Raw genomic sequence first — 13,163 nt, forward strand, 5'->3', positions numbered from 1 at the left:
CTGGGCGCGGGGCGGGCGGCGGCGACCAGCCGGAGGAGAAAGAACATGGCGGGCGCATCGGGGCCCGGGACCGGCCCGGGGGCAGCGGGAGGAGATGGAGACGATTCGCTATACCCGATTGCGGTTTTAATTGACGAGCTCCGCAACGAGGATGTGCAGGTACTAGAATCGGGCTGGGGAATGGAGGCGGGTCCGGCCGGGCGTGTGGTGGGGAAGTAGAAAGGCCGGCTCCGTGGTGGGAGGGGGGGCGGGGGACTGGAAGAGCCTGACTTGGAGCAGAAATTTGATGGGGAGGAGGATACAGACCCATGAGGGGCTGCACTGGCCTGACTAGACCTTCCCTCGGGCGTCTCCAGCACCCCTCCTCGCAGCGCCTGAGGCGTCGCATCCGGTCCTGGCGGTTGTGGGAGCACCGGCTTCTCGCCGGGGCGCCCCTTCCGGGCGGTGCTGAGGGGGAACGCGCGTCCAGTCCTGGGCGGGGAGGAGGGCGGCGCGGGCCCGAGGAGGCTGGAGCGGGTGGCAGGGATGTCGGAGGGCCCTGTGAGCCGCAGGTGGATGAAAGCCTTCTCGGCTTGAAAACCGGCCTGGCTTGTTGGGTAGAAAGAGAGTGGGGTGGCTTATTAACCTAGAGGAGTCGGTGTATCAGCTCTGGTGTAACTTTTTGGAAAGCCAAGGATTCAACCATTTCACCTGCTTCACCGCTGCCAAAGTGTTTTCATTTTGAAATTGTCTCACTTCCTGGATGTGGTATTCTTTTTCCTTTTTCTAATGGGCCCTTTGAGTGTTGCTCTTAAGAAACCTTCGTTTGGCTAAAATGAAGCTGTGTTCCCACTGCTCCTGGGGTTCCTCATAGAATAAAATCTAAATTGAAGGTTTTCCTCCTTGTCACTGTATGTCATTATCTCACCTGTTCGCAACTTTTGTCTTTTGGTCTAAATCACAATTGTTTACTTCATTCTTTCCACTTTCTTTTTTTTTAAAGCTCCGTCTCAACAGTATTAAGAAGTTATCAACAATTGCTCTAGCACTTGGAGTAGAAAGGACGCGAACAGAACTGCTGCCATTCCTTACAGGTATGTGAATTTTTGGTTTAAAATTTTCTATTGGCTTTCAAAACTTTGACTCTTTTTTAGAATTTGTTAACCATGCTATTAAGTACTAAGCTGAGCCTGATGCCTTCTGTGCAAAAGAAACAAGACAGGGCATATCATAATGTTGTGGCCAGAGGTATTAAAACATTATTTAGTTAATGGGAAGGTAATTGATACAGGATTGTCAATTTCTAATTCATTGTGTAAAACAAATCCAGAATGTTGTTAGGACTGTTACAGGACTATCTAGTTAAATATCGAGTCTATTCCTAGTTTTGTGTGAGTATCCAGCTCTGGGCCAGCTATCCTTGTTGATGAGTACTGGATTATTGTCATTTCCAGATACAATATATGATGAAGATGAGGTACTATTAGCTCTTGCTGAGCAACTGGGAAATTTCACTGGCCTGGTGGGAGGTCCTGACTTTGCCTACTGTTTGCTGGTAAGTATATTCTGCCTATCATTCTTCCAGAACTTTTCCAGTATAAATGATACATTGTTTGGTGATAGGAACACTACAGCATTTTTAATGCAGATCTTTTTTATGGATAGTCACAGTGTTGGCTATTGGGGAAACAAATAATGTAGGCACTTATTTTTTCTGACTCTGAGCATAAGAACTTATTCCTCTTCTCTTTTTTGCCTCTGTGGACTTGCTTGTTAGTTTAGAGGTTGGGAGAAAAAGGGTTTGATTGTTTTTATGGGTTCTCCCTGCCACACACACAAATTGGAGATCTTAATTCTCATCTAGCAGTGTCATGGTTTTGGAAATGCCTATTAGCTGCTTTTTTTTTTTTTTTAAGTTTTTATTTATTTAAGTAATCTCAACACCTAGCGTGGGGTTCGAACAACCCCAAGATCAAGAACTGCATGCTCTGGGACGCCTGGGTGACTCGGTTAAGCGTCTACCTTCGGCTCAGGTCATGATCCCGGGATCCTGGGACTAAGCCCTACATCAGGCTCCCTGCTCGGTGGGGAGCCTCCTTCTGCCTCTCCACCCCCATACCCCTGCTCGTGTGTGTGTGAGCACTCTCTCTTTCTCACACATAAAATCTTAAAAAAACAAAACAAAAAACCACATGCTCTACAGACTGAACTAATCAGCCTCCTTGGAAATGTTTATTAGCTTTTTATCTTTGATCGTAAGCCTGTGGTTTGCTTCTGACTTACTTTGTGGATTTTTTTTTTTTTAAAGATTTTATTATTTATTTGACAGAGATAGAGACAGCCAGCGAGAGAGGGAACACACGCAGGGGGAGTGGGAGAGGAAGAGGCAGGCTCATAGCAGAGGAGCCTGATGTGGGGCTCGATCCCACAACCCCAGGATCACGCCCTGAGCCGAAAGCAGATGCTTAACCGCTGTGCCACCCAGGCGCCCCTACTTTGTGGGTTTTTTGAGTTCAGTTCAATTTGGGTGACATTTACTGAGAGCCTACTGTATCAGGCACTGAAGTTATAGTGTTAATGTTAAAGAAGACCAGTGTGAATGGAATGAGGTCTCTCCCCTTTTGTGTCAACAAGTAGTTACTGTACAGTGTTAGATGGAAAAATAGAAGCACATACAAGGTACCTAAATAGAAAGGAGAAAGAGATTAACTCAGGGTGATGAGAGAAAACCTCTTGAGGGGTGACGTCTAAACTAGGTTTTGAAGGATGACTAGAAATTCACCAATTGGACGACATAGAAATGTATTCTTCATGGCTTAAATACTGTCTTATGTGATGCTGATTTGTGTTTTCTGTTTCTATCTCTGACCTTTCCACGGATATAAATATCTGCTTATATCTGTCTGTGATTTTTTTCCTCTTGGATGTCAAACAAGCATTTAAAATTTAACATGCCTGAAACAGAACTCAATTTTCTCCCTAAAATATGCCTCTCATTTAGTGGTCCCATCTCAGTAAATGGCATCACTGTCTACCCACTTAGGCAAGCCAAAACCTGGAAGAGATTCTTGCATCCTCTTTCCCTCATTTTCCACATTTGATGTGTTAGTAATTCCTATAGATTCTGTGTACATTCCAAATCAGTTCACTTTCCTTCCTCCCCACACTACTTAGCTCTTCTTCTCGTCTTCCCATACCTCACGATCTTTCCTCAGAATTATTGCAGTAACGTCCTGACCAGTTGCCTTCCACTCTTGCCTCCCACCCTCTCCCTCTAGTTCACTCTTCACCCAGCAAATGGATCACTTCCTGTCTTGGCTCTTAGTTCCTTCCTTAGTTTTTGTAAACTAAGGGACAAGCTATCTCTATGAATTTATGTCATGCCGTGTTCCCTTTTGATAACCTTATTCTGTGTACAGTGGTCTTTCTGTTCTTTGAATAAACCAAGCTTATTGCCTTACTGGGTATTCCCTCTAATGTTCTTTGAGCTTCTGGTGGCTGGTTCCTTGTCACTCAGATACCAGCTTCAGTGCGCCTTCTCAGAGAGGCCTCTCTGAATGCCCAAACTGAAATTGCCTCCCAGTCACCCATAGCACATCATCCTGTTCTGTTTCTTCACAGAATGCTCCTCACCATATGATAGTTTTCTTGATTGGTTGTCTTCCTCCACTAGAATATAAAGTCTGTTGAGTAGGGAACCTGTCTGCCTTGTTTTTTCTCAGTGCTACAACACAACAATAATCATTCATTGATTCAGGGGTTTGGAAGTGTGACACAGGTTGCCTTGCTGGTGTGTTGACCCAGAGTGCACAGGAATGGTGGGTGGGGCTGTAGGGAAAGGGCCTGGAGAAATAGGCAGACTTCAGATCCAGAGACGACAACTGATTGATTCTCAGGAGCTAGGCCTTATGTTATAGTGGCGATAGAGACCGTCCAGTGATACTGTACGAGAGGAGCGCAGAGAAGGCAAGGGGTAGATCATGAGAGGCATTCACAAACAAGTAAGAAAGCAGTGTCTTTTAAGAGGGCTTCTGAAATACCTCTTAGGAAAGCTGAGTGCTTTCTACTTCTGTGTGTACCAAACAATTTTTGAAATGTGTTAATAGGTAGACTCATTATTAGGTTGACTCATAATTCTATTTCACTCTCTTGGTCAGTTCTGTATGTGGATTTTGTCTCTGACATTTGCAGCTCATGGCATATGCTAAATATACCTAGCTCAAATGCACATCCAGAAAGGTAGGGGTTCAGAGAACCAGCCCTCTTGCACTTTTTACTGGGCTGTGTCATGTTCACTTACTGATCTCGGTCCAGACCAATCCTTTTGGTTTTTTCTGTTTCTGAAGCTGCAAACAAGGATCCCTACCATGTCTGTATTCTCATTGTTCTGTCAGCAACTCCTGCTCTATGTCTGGCTCATAAGATTCCGGATGTATTTGGAAAAAAGAGATTCTGGACTCAGCCTTTCATGTGTTAGATAAGTTGATAATGTGGAACTAGTGGACAAGGGTTGCTTGCATTTCCAGGAATGGTAGAATAATACTCCAAAGCCTGTGTGGGCTCAGTGGCCTGATGAGGTGTCATCATGTAATTGTGGTGCCCAGTGTTGCTCATGTTTTTGCCTTACTCTTGAGGAAATAAACATGATCTTATCTGAATTTGGCTACATATCTTTTAAACCTAGTCATTCAGCTCACGGTAATATTAATATTGTGTCAAGTCTCCACTGTGTCATTTGTAGACACCATCTGGGAATTGCCATCTGGGACATGAGATCTTGGCTGTCCTACAGAAGTCGTGTCTTCAGGTTGGACCCACCATATGTTATCACTGTGTGAACTGAAAGTAACCATTTGGTGTGCTGTAGCTAACATTCTGGTTATATGTACCACCTCCCTTCAGTCACTTTAGAAGGTGATAATCTGTAGCTAACCTGATTCAGTAAGTTTTCTTCTCTGATTTTCCTTTTTGGTCTTTTCAGCCTCCTTTGGAAAGTCTGGCAACTGTGGAAGAGACCGTGGTTCGAGATAAGGCTGTGGAGTCCCTGAGGCAGATCTCCCAGGAGCATACTCCTGTTGCTCTGGAAGCTCATTTTGTACCTCTGGTGAAGCGCCTGGCGAGTGGGGATTGGTTCACTTCTCGCACATCTGCGTGTGGTTTGTTCAGCGTTTGCTATCCCAGGGCTTCAAATGCTGTCAAAGCAGAAATTAGACAGTAAGATATGGTGTTTTTTAGTTATTTGGGATTATTGGGAGCTCACAGCTGACAGTTTACACAATAATAGCCTGTTAACAGTGAGTGGCTATCCAGCAGGATAGGAGAAGTGGTAACATGACTTTTTGTCACTCAGTTGAATGTACTAGTGGTTTTGTATTTGTTACTTCCATGAGTAGAAGCCTAATCACTGATGTTTGTAAGAGAAAACCTCTAACATGGCTGTGTGTGTGTGTGTGTGTGTGTGTGTGTGTGTGTGTGTGTGTGTGTGTTGGGGGTGTTTAATCAAGTATTTGACAAGAGATACCTTCATTATTTTATTTTTTCCAGGCACTTCCGTTCCTTGTGCTCAGATGACACTCCAATGGTACGACGTGCTGCTGCTTCCAAATTGGGCGAATTTGCAAAAGTTTTGGAATTAGACAGTGTGAAAAGTGAAATTGTTCCACTGTTCACTAATCTAGCTTCAGATGAACAAGTAAGTTAACCTTTAGTATTTAAGGTACATGGATATGCTCCCCTCCTCTAACGTTTTAAGGGGAGTTTTGGTTCTCATGTTAGGATCCTTTTTGCTAAATTGATACTTAAGTCTGGGCTCTCAGACTTAAGTGTCCTTATATTTCTTTATATATGACCCATCTCAGTGTCCTTATATTTCTTTATTAACCAGACCGTGATTTTTCTCTTACATTAGCAGTGGTTAAAAGAAGAGTCAAAGAGGAAATGGGAGGGCACCTGTGTGGCTCAGTTGGTTAAGTGACTGCCTTGGGCTCAGGTTGTGATCCTGGGGTCCTGGGCTTGAGCCCCGTGTCGTGGATCCCTGCTCAGTGGGGGAGTCTGCTTCTCCTTCTCCCTCTGCCATTCCCCCTGCTTGTGTGCATGTGCACGCTGTCTCTAATAAATGAATAAAATCTTAAAAAAAAAAAAGGAAATGGGAGCCATGTTAGAAGGGAAGATCAAAGCTGTGTTAAGGGGTAACATACTTTCGTGCATTGCAGCCAGTCATGGGGGGAGTAATGTTGCCTGGAATTTTTGACTTTCAGATAAACAAGCATGGCATGTGTTGAGAAGGCTGTTTGACCTTCTGTGTCCTCTGGATGAGTGCATAGGGTAACTCTGTATAATAGCAATTCTAAATCCAAGAACCTTTATCTTTTTGGGGTAGAAATAATAACAATAAGGAGCACCTACATTAAGTGTGTAATTTTTCTCAGCCTGTCTTAAGGGGTTTACGTATAAGATAGTACTTCGGTCCTCACAACAGCCCCATGGGTAGATACCCCATTTTACATATTAGGAAACACACAGAAAAAGTAACTTTTTCAGGGTTGCATGGTCAGCAGTGGTAGAGATGGGATCGGAATCTAGGCAGTTTGGCTCCAGAGTTCACAGCCTTCACAGCCAGGCTGTACTGCTTCTCTTTTTGGTTCAGAGGATCTGCCCCCAGAGTTTCTGGACTCTGGAAGAATCCTTTTGGGGTTTTAATTTGCCTACTGTCTATCCTAGAATCACTTCACATGACGCATACTGATGAGTGTCATTCTCAGATTCTAGATTGAAAGATGGTAAATCTTTCTTTCCACATTATTTAAAAATGTTATTAAAATTGCATATAGAAAAGAGCACAAAATATACAACTCCGTGAATAAGGTCATGTCATCTTATTAGCAAACAGAACTTTGACAGCCACTACCCTAGAAGACTAGCACACGTTCCTTCCCGAACATACCCGCTCCCTGCGCGCTTCAGATAACACCTCATCTTGACTTTCGTGGTAATCACCTCTTACTTTTCTGTACATTTATTACTTCAACATTATAGTTTAAAACAGTACTGTTTAACAAATAGAATGTAAGTTAATCTTAAGTTTTCTAGTAGTCACATTTTAAAAAGTAAAAAATGGAAATTAGTTTTAATAATTTATTTAACCCAGTATGTCCAAAATAATCATTTGAACATGTGACAGTAGCCATAGTTCATGTACTCTGAAGCCACAGGTGGCTAGTGGTTACCACATTGGACAGATAGGTTTAGAGTCCTCATTTAGGATTTTGTTGATTATGCTTTCCACGGTATAAATTAACATTTTCTTTTGTCCTCAGTATATTGTACAGATTGATAGTTGAATCTAGTGTGGGGGAGGAGGGTTTGCAAACTTCTTCTGTAATGGGCCAGATAGTAAATATTTTTGGCTTTGTGAGCCGGTTTCTGTTGTAACTACTCAACTGCTGTTGCAGCACAAAAGCACTATAGTGTGTGAACTAATGGGCATGGTGGTGTTTCAGTAAAACTTTATTTCTATAAAGTAGCTACAGTCCTGGATTTGACCAGTGTTTACCCCATCCCTGATCTAGAAGCTTAATGAGATTTAGATTTGATATTTTTGGGGTGGTAAGACCACTTCATTTGTGGGATTGTGTTTTTTGGTAAGAGGCATATAATTTCTAGTGATATATTAGAAAAAATATTAAATGCTTAGTTGTAAAATGTGTGTATGTATATTCTGTTTGACCACTGATAGAATTGCTGTTCTTGGCTTATTCATTCATTGAAAAGATATTTATTGAATACTTGCTACGTATCAGGCACTGTTCTGGTGCTGGGATCCAGTGTTACAAAGGCATACAAAGGCCCTTCTGTCATGGAGTGTACATTTTGATGAGGGAAAACATAATAAACATCAATAAGCATTAATAATGATAAACGCTATGTTGAAAATAAAGTAGGGTGACATAACAGGGAGTGATCATAGGGCATACATCTAGACTGGTTAGTTGGAGAGGGACTCTGAGGAGGTGATATAAACTGAGACACAGAAGAAAAATGTCAGCCATACCCTTTCCTGGAGTGCCAGAGCTCCAGGAAAAGAGAATTCCAGGAGGACAGGACACTTAGGGCTGGAACATAGTGGGTGACAGGGACTCTGGTGGGCTATGAGGTTGGAGAAGATAGGCAGGGGACAAATAGCAGAGGTCCTGTAAGTCAGGGTATGGAGTTTGGATTCCTTATTCTAGATGTAGTGAGGATACACATAGATTTTAAGTAGGGGTGGTGTGATTTGATGGAATTTACATTTTAAAAAGAACATTCTGGTTTCTGGGTAGAAGAATTATAAGGGGCAGGGGCGAGATTAGAAACAGCAAGACCAGTTAGGAGACTTGCAATAATCCAGGTAAGACAGGATGGTGAACGAAAGTGGTACAGTGAAGGTGGAGAGAATCTAGAGATCAGTTTAGAGGCAGCGTCATTAGGACTACGATGGGATTGGATGGGATGAGGGGAAGAGCAATCAAGGAGACCTTGAGTTTTGATTTGAGCCCAAACTGGCTGGCTGGATGGTGGCGTCATTGCTGAGATGAAGAACCTGGGAAAAGGAACAGGTATAGGGGTGAAAGGTAATTGATTAACAAATATTTATTGGTATATATTTCCATAGATGATAGTAGTCCCTTGATTTAGCATTGTTTTTGGATTCCAAAAATATTTGTATAGCCACTACTGAGAACCTAGTTCTGCCCTTTTGTTGGCTTGTTCATTTGGATGGAGGGGTGAGCGTTCTGGGCATATAGTAAATTGTTGACCAACAATTAAAAATTTTTTTTTAATTTGTGAAATTTGTAAAATTTAAAAAAAATATCACTTATCTCTCTTATGTGTATGTATGTGTATGTTATAGATATAAAATATGTACCCGTATATGCATACACACTATTCACATTTTTGGTCTCTCCCTCCTGGGTGCTTGTGTTTACGTATTTTTAGTTTCCACTAACATATTTATGATTCCCAAAGCTATAATCTCACTTCCTAATTTCTCATTGATTTGCCTAATTTGTGTATTTCTACTTGCTCAAAGGACACGTGGGTATTATATTGACACTTGGCAATTTACATTTGGGAAGTTGAGTTCATCAGTCTCATACCTTTCTAAATTTTTTTGCTGCATTTTTCTAGGCTTGGCTACCTCAAAGTTATTCTGTCCCTGATTCTCAATCAAATCCAGTGGTTTGTTTTGTTTTGTTTTTTTAATTGCCTTTTTGTTTTTCTGTGTATTTCTTTCCAAGTCGTCATTTCATGCCTGCTATCACTGCCACCCCAAACTGAGTATTTGGACAACTGAGCTTCCTGTTCCCCTTCCCCTTATTCTCTTGTTTTTTGTTGTGATCTGTTAAACAGTTTGTTCAAGTATAGTTTTCATTTTTTTATCCCTTGACAACTTCTTATAGGAAGGCCTTGAAGACACCATTAAAATGTTCTCTTTTTTTCACTTAATTTTTACATTTTCATTTCACTTTCCTTAATAGAAACTCTGCATTCTGGCTAAGGGAATTACTTCACTGTTGACTCTAGAACAAGGTTGTTTCTACTTTTAGGGATTAGATAAGCCATTCCAGGTGAAGTATGTTTTAAGACATAAAGATGTGAAGCTGTATATAGTGTTTTTTTTTTTTTTTCTTTTGAACGACACCCACAGTCCTGCCCCACACCATACATACTGTACTTTCCTGTGGCTCTCTGTAAATCTTGTCTGACTAACAGAAAGAAATTTTGTTCCTTTAGGATTCAGTGCGTCTCCTAGCTGTGGAAGCTTGTGTCAGCATTGCCCAGTTACTGTCTCAGGAGGACCTCGAGGCTTTGGTGATGCCTACACTTCGGCAAGCAGCAGAAGATAAATCTTGGAGGGTTCGCTACATGGTAGCTGACAAGTTTTCAGAGGTAAAATTATTGTACTGACATTTTTTAAGTGGCAAGAGAAAAAAAATTCCAAACCCACAGATTTGCTCTGTACCAAAAGTTGCTGAATTAATTCTTCTGAATTGAAAGTGCTTGTAGCAAAAACATACTTGAAGGTTACACTGTTTTGTTTTGTTCATGTTAATTAACTTGTTAGTATACATTAAAACCTGTACAAATTTTTTTATAGCTCCAGAAAGCTGTGGGTCCTAAAATCACCCTAAATGACCTCATCCCCGCCTTTCAGAACTTACTTAAAGACTGTGAAGCTGAAGTCCGAGCAGCTGCTGCCCACAAAGTAAAAGGTTAAGGAGTTCAATTTATATTGTGGGATATATCATTCATTTTGTTTCATTTTTTTTTAAATGTCAGTGAATTTTTTTATAGTTTTTGTTGTGCAATATATTTTTCAATAAGAGATGATTTCATTGTGTAGGAATGTCACATTGTTGGACAAGGTTACTCCCTTTATATTTAAAACCAAATAGCTGTTGTATCTTGTTTTTGTAAAAAAGATGCCTTTGCAGGTTGGATTAGTGTATATGGCATATCCGATCGATGAAAGGTACATTTAGAATAAGAGCTGTTTTCCCCTCTTAGAGCTTATTTGCTCAAACATGATTTAAGTTGCAACTGTTGATAAACCTGGCTTCTTGTAAATGGCTGTATGTAAGCATTATTAGTTTTTTCTATTTCTTTCTTTCAGAACTTTGTGAGAACTTGCCCACTGAAGGTAGAGAGACCATAATTATGAATCAAATTCTGCCCTATATAAAGGTAAACCTAATTAGGTTATTTTTTGTTTCACCTTGTCCTGTATTTTACAAGGTAAACTTTACCTCAGTTTTTTTGTTTCTTTGTTTTACCTTAAAACTCTTTGAGTTTAAGGGTGAATAGGGGATGGTTGGGACAGTCATTTTAATGACACTGTTATTTGTTACTTATTAGTGTTTGTAATTGTAAAATGGTCTGTGGTGCATAGGTTTCTATTATCTAATAGGTGGCTTGAGGAAATTGATCAATTAATCAATATTGAAATAGTGCTGTCTCTTTAAATTCCTTGGGCGATGGCGTGGAAGTTTCTGTTGTCTTGCCAAAAAAGAAAGGCTTTTAATTTTGATTCTATTTTAGGAATTAGTATCTGATACAAATCAACACGTCAAATCGGCTCTAGCTTCTGTAATTATGGGATTGTCTACCATTTTGGGCAAAGAGAATACCATCGAACATCTTCTACCTCTTTTTTTAGCTCAGTTAAAGGATGAGGTGAGTGTGGCTAAAAATTCTCTTGCCTTTGATAGTCAGTGATTTGGTTTGGTTTTGGTTTGGGGTTTTACTAAAATAGAGCTTGAAGCATGGATGAAGGGATTTAAAAAAAGGTAGTTTATTTTAAACCAGTGACAATTCCTGTGTTTGAGTATGGAGTTACAAGTTCTGCAGAAAATCAGCACAAGGAGCCATTGATGCAGACCTGAAAATGTCTTTGTGTCCTCTCTGCCTGATTCCTACTGACAGGCACTGGTGTCTTTTCTTTAAAGCTAATGTAGCTTTGTTTTAAATGTTTTTAAAAGTTGAGTATAATAGTATCAAAATTGTAATCATGGTTAACATTTATTTATTTATTTATTTATTTATTTATTTATTTATTTTAAGATTTTAATATTTATTTGACAGAGATAGAGACAGCCAGTGAGAGAGGGAACACAAGCAGGGGGAGTGGGAGAGGAAGAAGCAGGCTCATAGTGGAGGAGCCTGATGTGGGGCTCGATCCCAGAACGCTGGGATCACGCCCTGAGCCGAAGGCAGACGCTTAACCGCTGTGCCACCCAGGCGCCCCATATGGTTAACATTTATTGAGTAATACTGTCAGACATGTTCGCAAATGCTTTGCATGTATTATTACATGTAATCCTCAAAGCAGTTTTTACTTCATCATGACAGTAAGAGAATATCAGGCAGAGAACTGATATGTGTTCTTTTGGGACTTGTGTATTTGCAGTGTCCAGAAGTTCGTTTGAATATCATCTCTAACTTGGACTGCGTAAATGAAGTGATTGGGATCCGTCAACTCTCTCAGTCTCTCCTTCCTGCCATAGTGGAGCTGGCTGAAGATGCGAAGTGGAGGGTCCGGCTGGCCATCATTGAGTATATGCCACTGCTGGCGGGCCAGCTGGTGAGTGTGTGGGCCGCACGAAGTGAAGGGTAGCCTCAGATAGTGGGGCAGATTGTCATGGCACGTATTAGGCCCATGGAGCTCATAGGGTTATGCCCATTTAGACGCATGAAAGTATGGTCTGACCTAGTTGCCTGTAGGATGGTTTTTATATTCATTGGTGCAGTAACTTCTAACAAAAGAATATTATAGAAACACAGTTCACCTTATCACTACCTAAATACAAAGCCATAGCAGAATATAATCAGTTTCTTGGTAAATAATACAACATTGTGTGATATTTAGTGTCTCTCTCTGAAGGAATACTGAACTGGGAAAAGAACTTTGATTTTTGCTCAGGGCAGCTGTTTGCCTATATTCTGAACAAAATGTCCCTGATGACTGCTTTTCCTACATTCTGGTTAAAGGGACTTGAGGCTTCATCACAGAGGAAAGGGGTATGAAGTCTGGAGGCCAGAGAGCACATTATCACATTATGTGTTACTGTTTTCAGTTTCATGATTAGTTTCACTCTGATCATTGCATTAATTAAAATTTCAGTGCTGGGTATTAAGTGCCCTAGATAGTGTTAGGTTTGATACGCACTTACGCCGTAGGTAGCGTGTGCCATTGAAGTCTAGCTGGGGAGATAGACAAGTGAGCTCTTCTGGGGCAGCGGCTGTGTTGAGCATTTTACTCGCAGTGCCTGCCAGAACCTGGCAGGAATTAGGCACATAACATTTGTTGAATGTTGAATGAATGAATTCCTGAATATTTTTTGAGAAAGCTCCTATACTTTGTTAGTTTACATCTAACAATTTGCAATGTGTATCCTCTCTTACCCTCCTTCCATTACTTTCAGATCACAGCATGTGGAATAATTTTTTTTTTCTTGGACCACTGAATTTGTTGCCTATTTTGGCATATTTAGTTCATGAAGTGTGCCCTGTGCGTGTCGGTGGCATTATGTTTTATAAAATTTGGAGTGTCTCGTTCAAAACAGATGCCAAAGGTATCAGTGAATAGCTAATAGGGTCAGGGGAAGTCGTTTTGTCATCTCTTTGGTCTCTGTCACTCCCAAGTG

General features: G+C 41.1%; 1 protein-coding gene across 7 annotated transcripts in view; it reads left to right on the forward strand.

Annotated features, from left to right (window-relative positions):
- PPP2R1B (protein phosphatase 2 scaffold subunit Abeta) overlaps positions 1–13,163 on the forward strand; it is a 35,152-nt gene continuing 21,989 nt past the window's right edge. For all 7 annotated transcript variants that reach the window (XM_087868457.1, XM_087868458.1, XM_087868454.1 and 4 more), the window contains exons 1-10: positions 1–159; positions 983–1,073; positions 1,434–1,534; positions 4,961–5,193; positions 5,524–5,671; positions 9,754–9,909; positions 10,118–10,232; positions 10,634–10,704; positions 11,059–11,193; positions 11,927–12,100. In XM_087868457.1, coding sequence (XP_087724583.1) covers positions 46–159; positions 983–1,073; positions 1,434–1,534; positions 4,961–5,193; positions 5,524–5,671; positions 9,754–9,909; positions 10,118–10,232; positions 10,634–10,704; positions 11,059–11,193; positions 11,927–12,100 — 1,338 coding nt within the window. In that variant the 5' untranslated portion in view covers positions 1–45. The remainder of the gene's footprint in view (positions 160–982; positions 1,074–1,433; positions 1,535–4,960; positions 5,194–5,523; positions 5,672–9,753; positions 9,910–10,117; positions 10,233–10,633; positions 10,705–11,058; positions 11,194–11,926; positions 12,101–13,163) is intronic.

The sequence above is a fragment of the Ursus americanus genome, chromosome 16 (assembly GCF_024610735.1).
Source record: "Ursus americanus isolate L20-20 chromosome 16, mUrsAme1.1.p, whole genome shotgun sequence".
NCBI lineage: Eukaryota > Metazoa > Chordata > Mammalia > Carnivora > Ursidae > Ursus > Ursus americanus.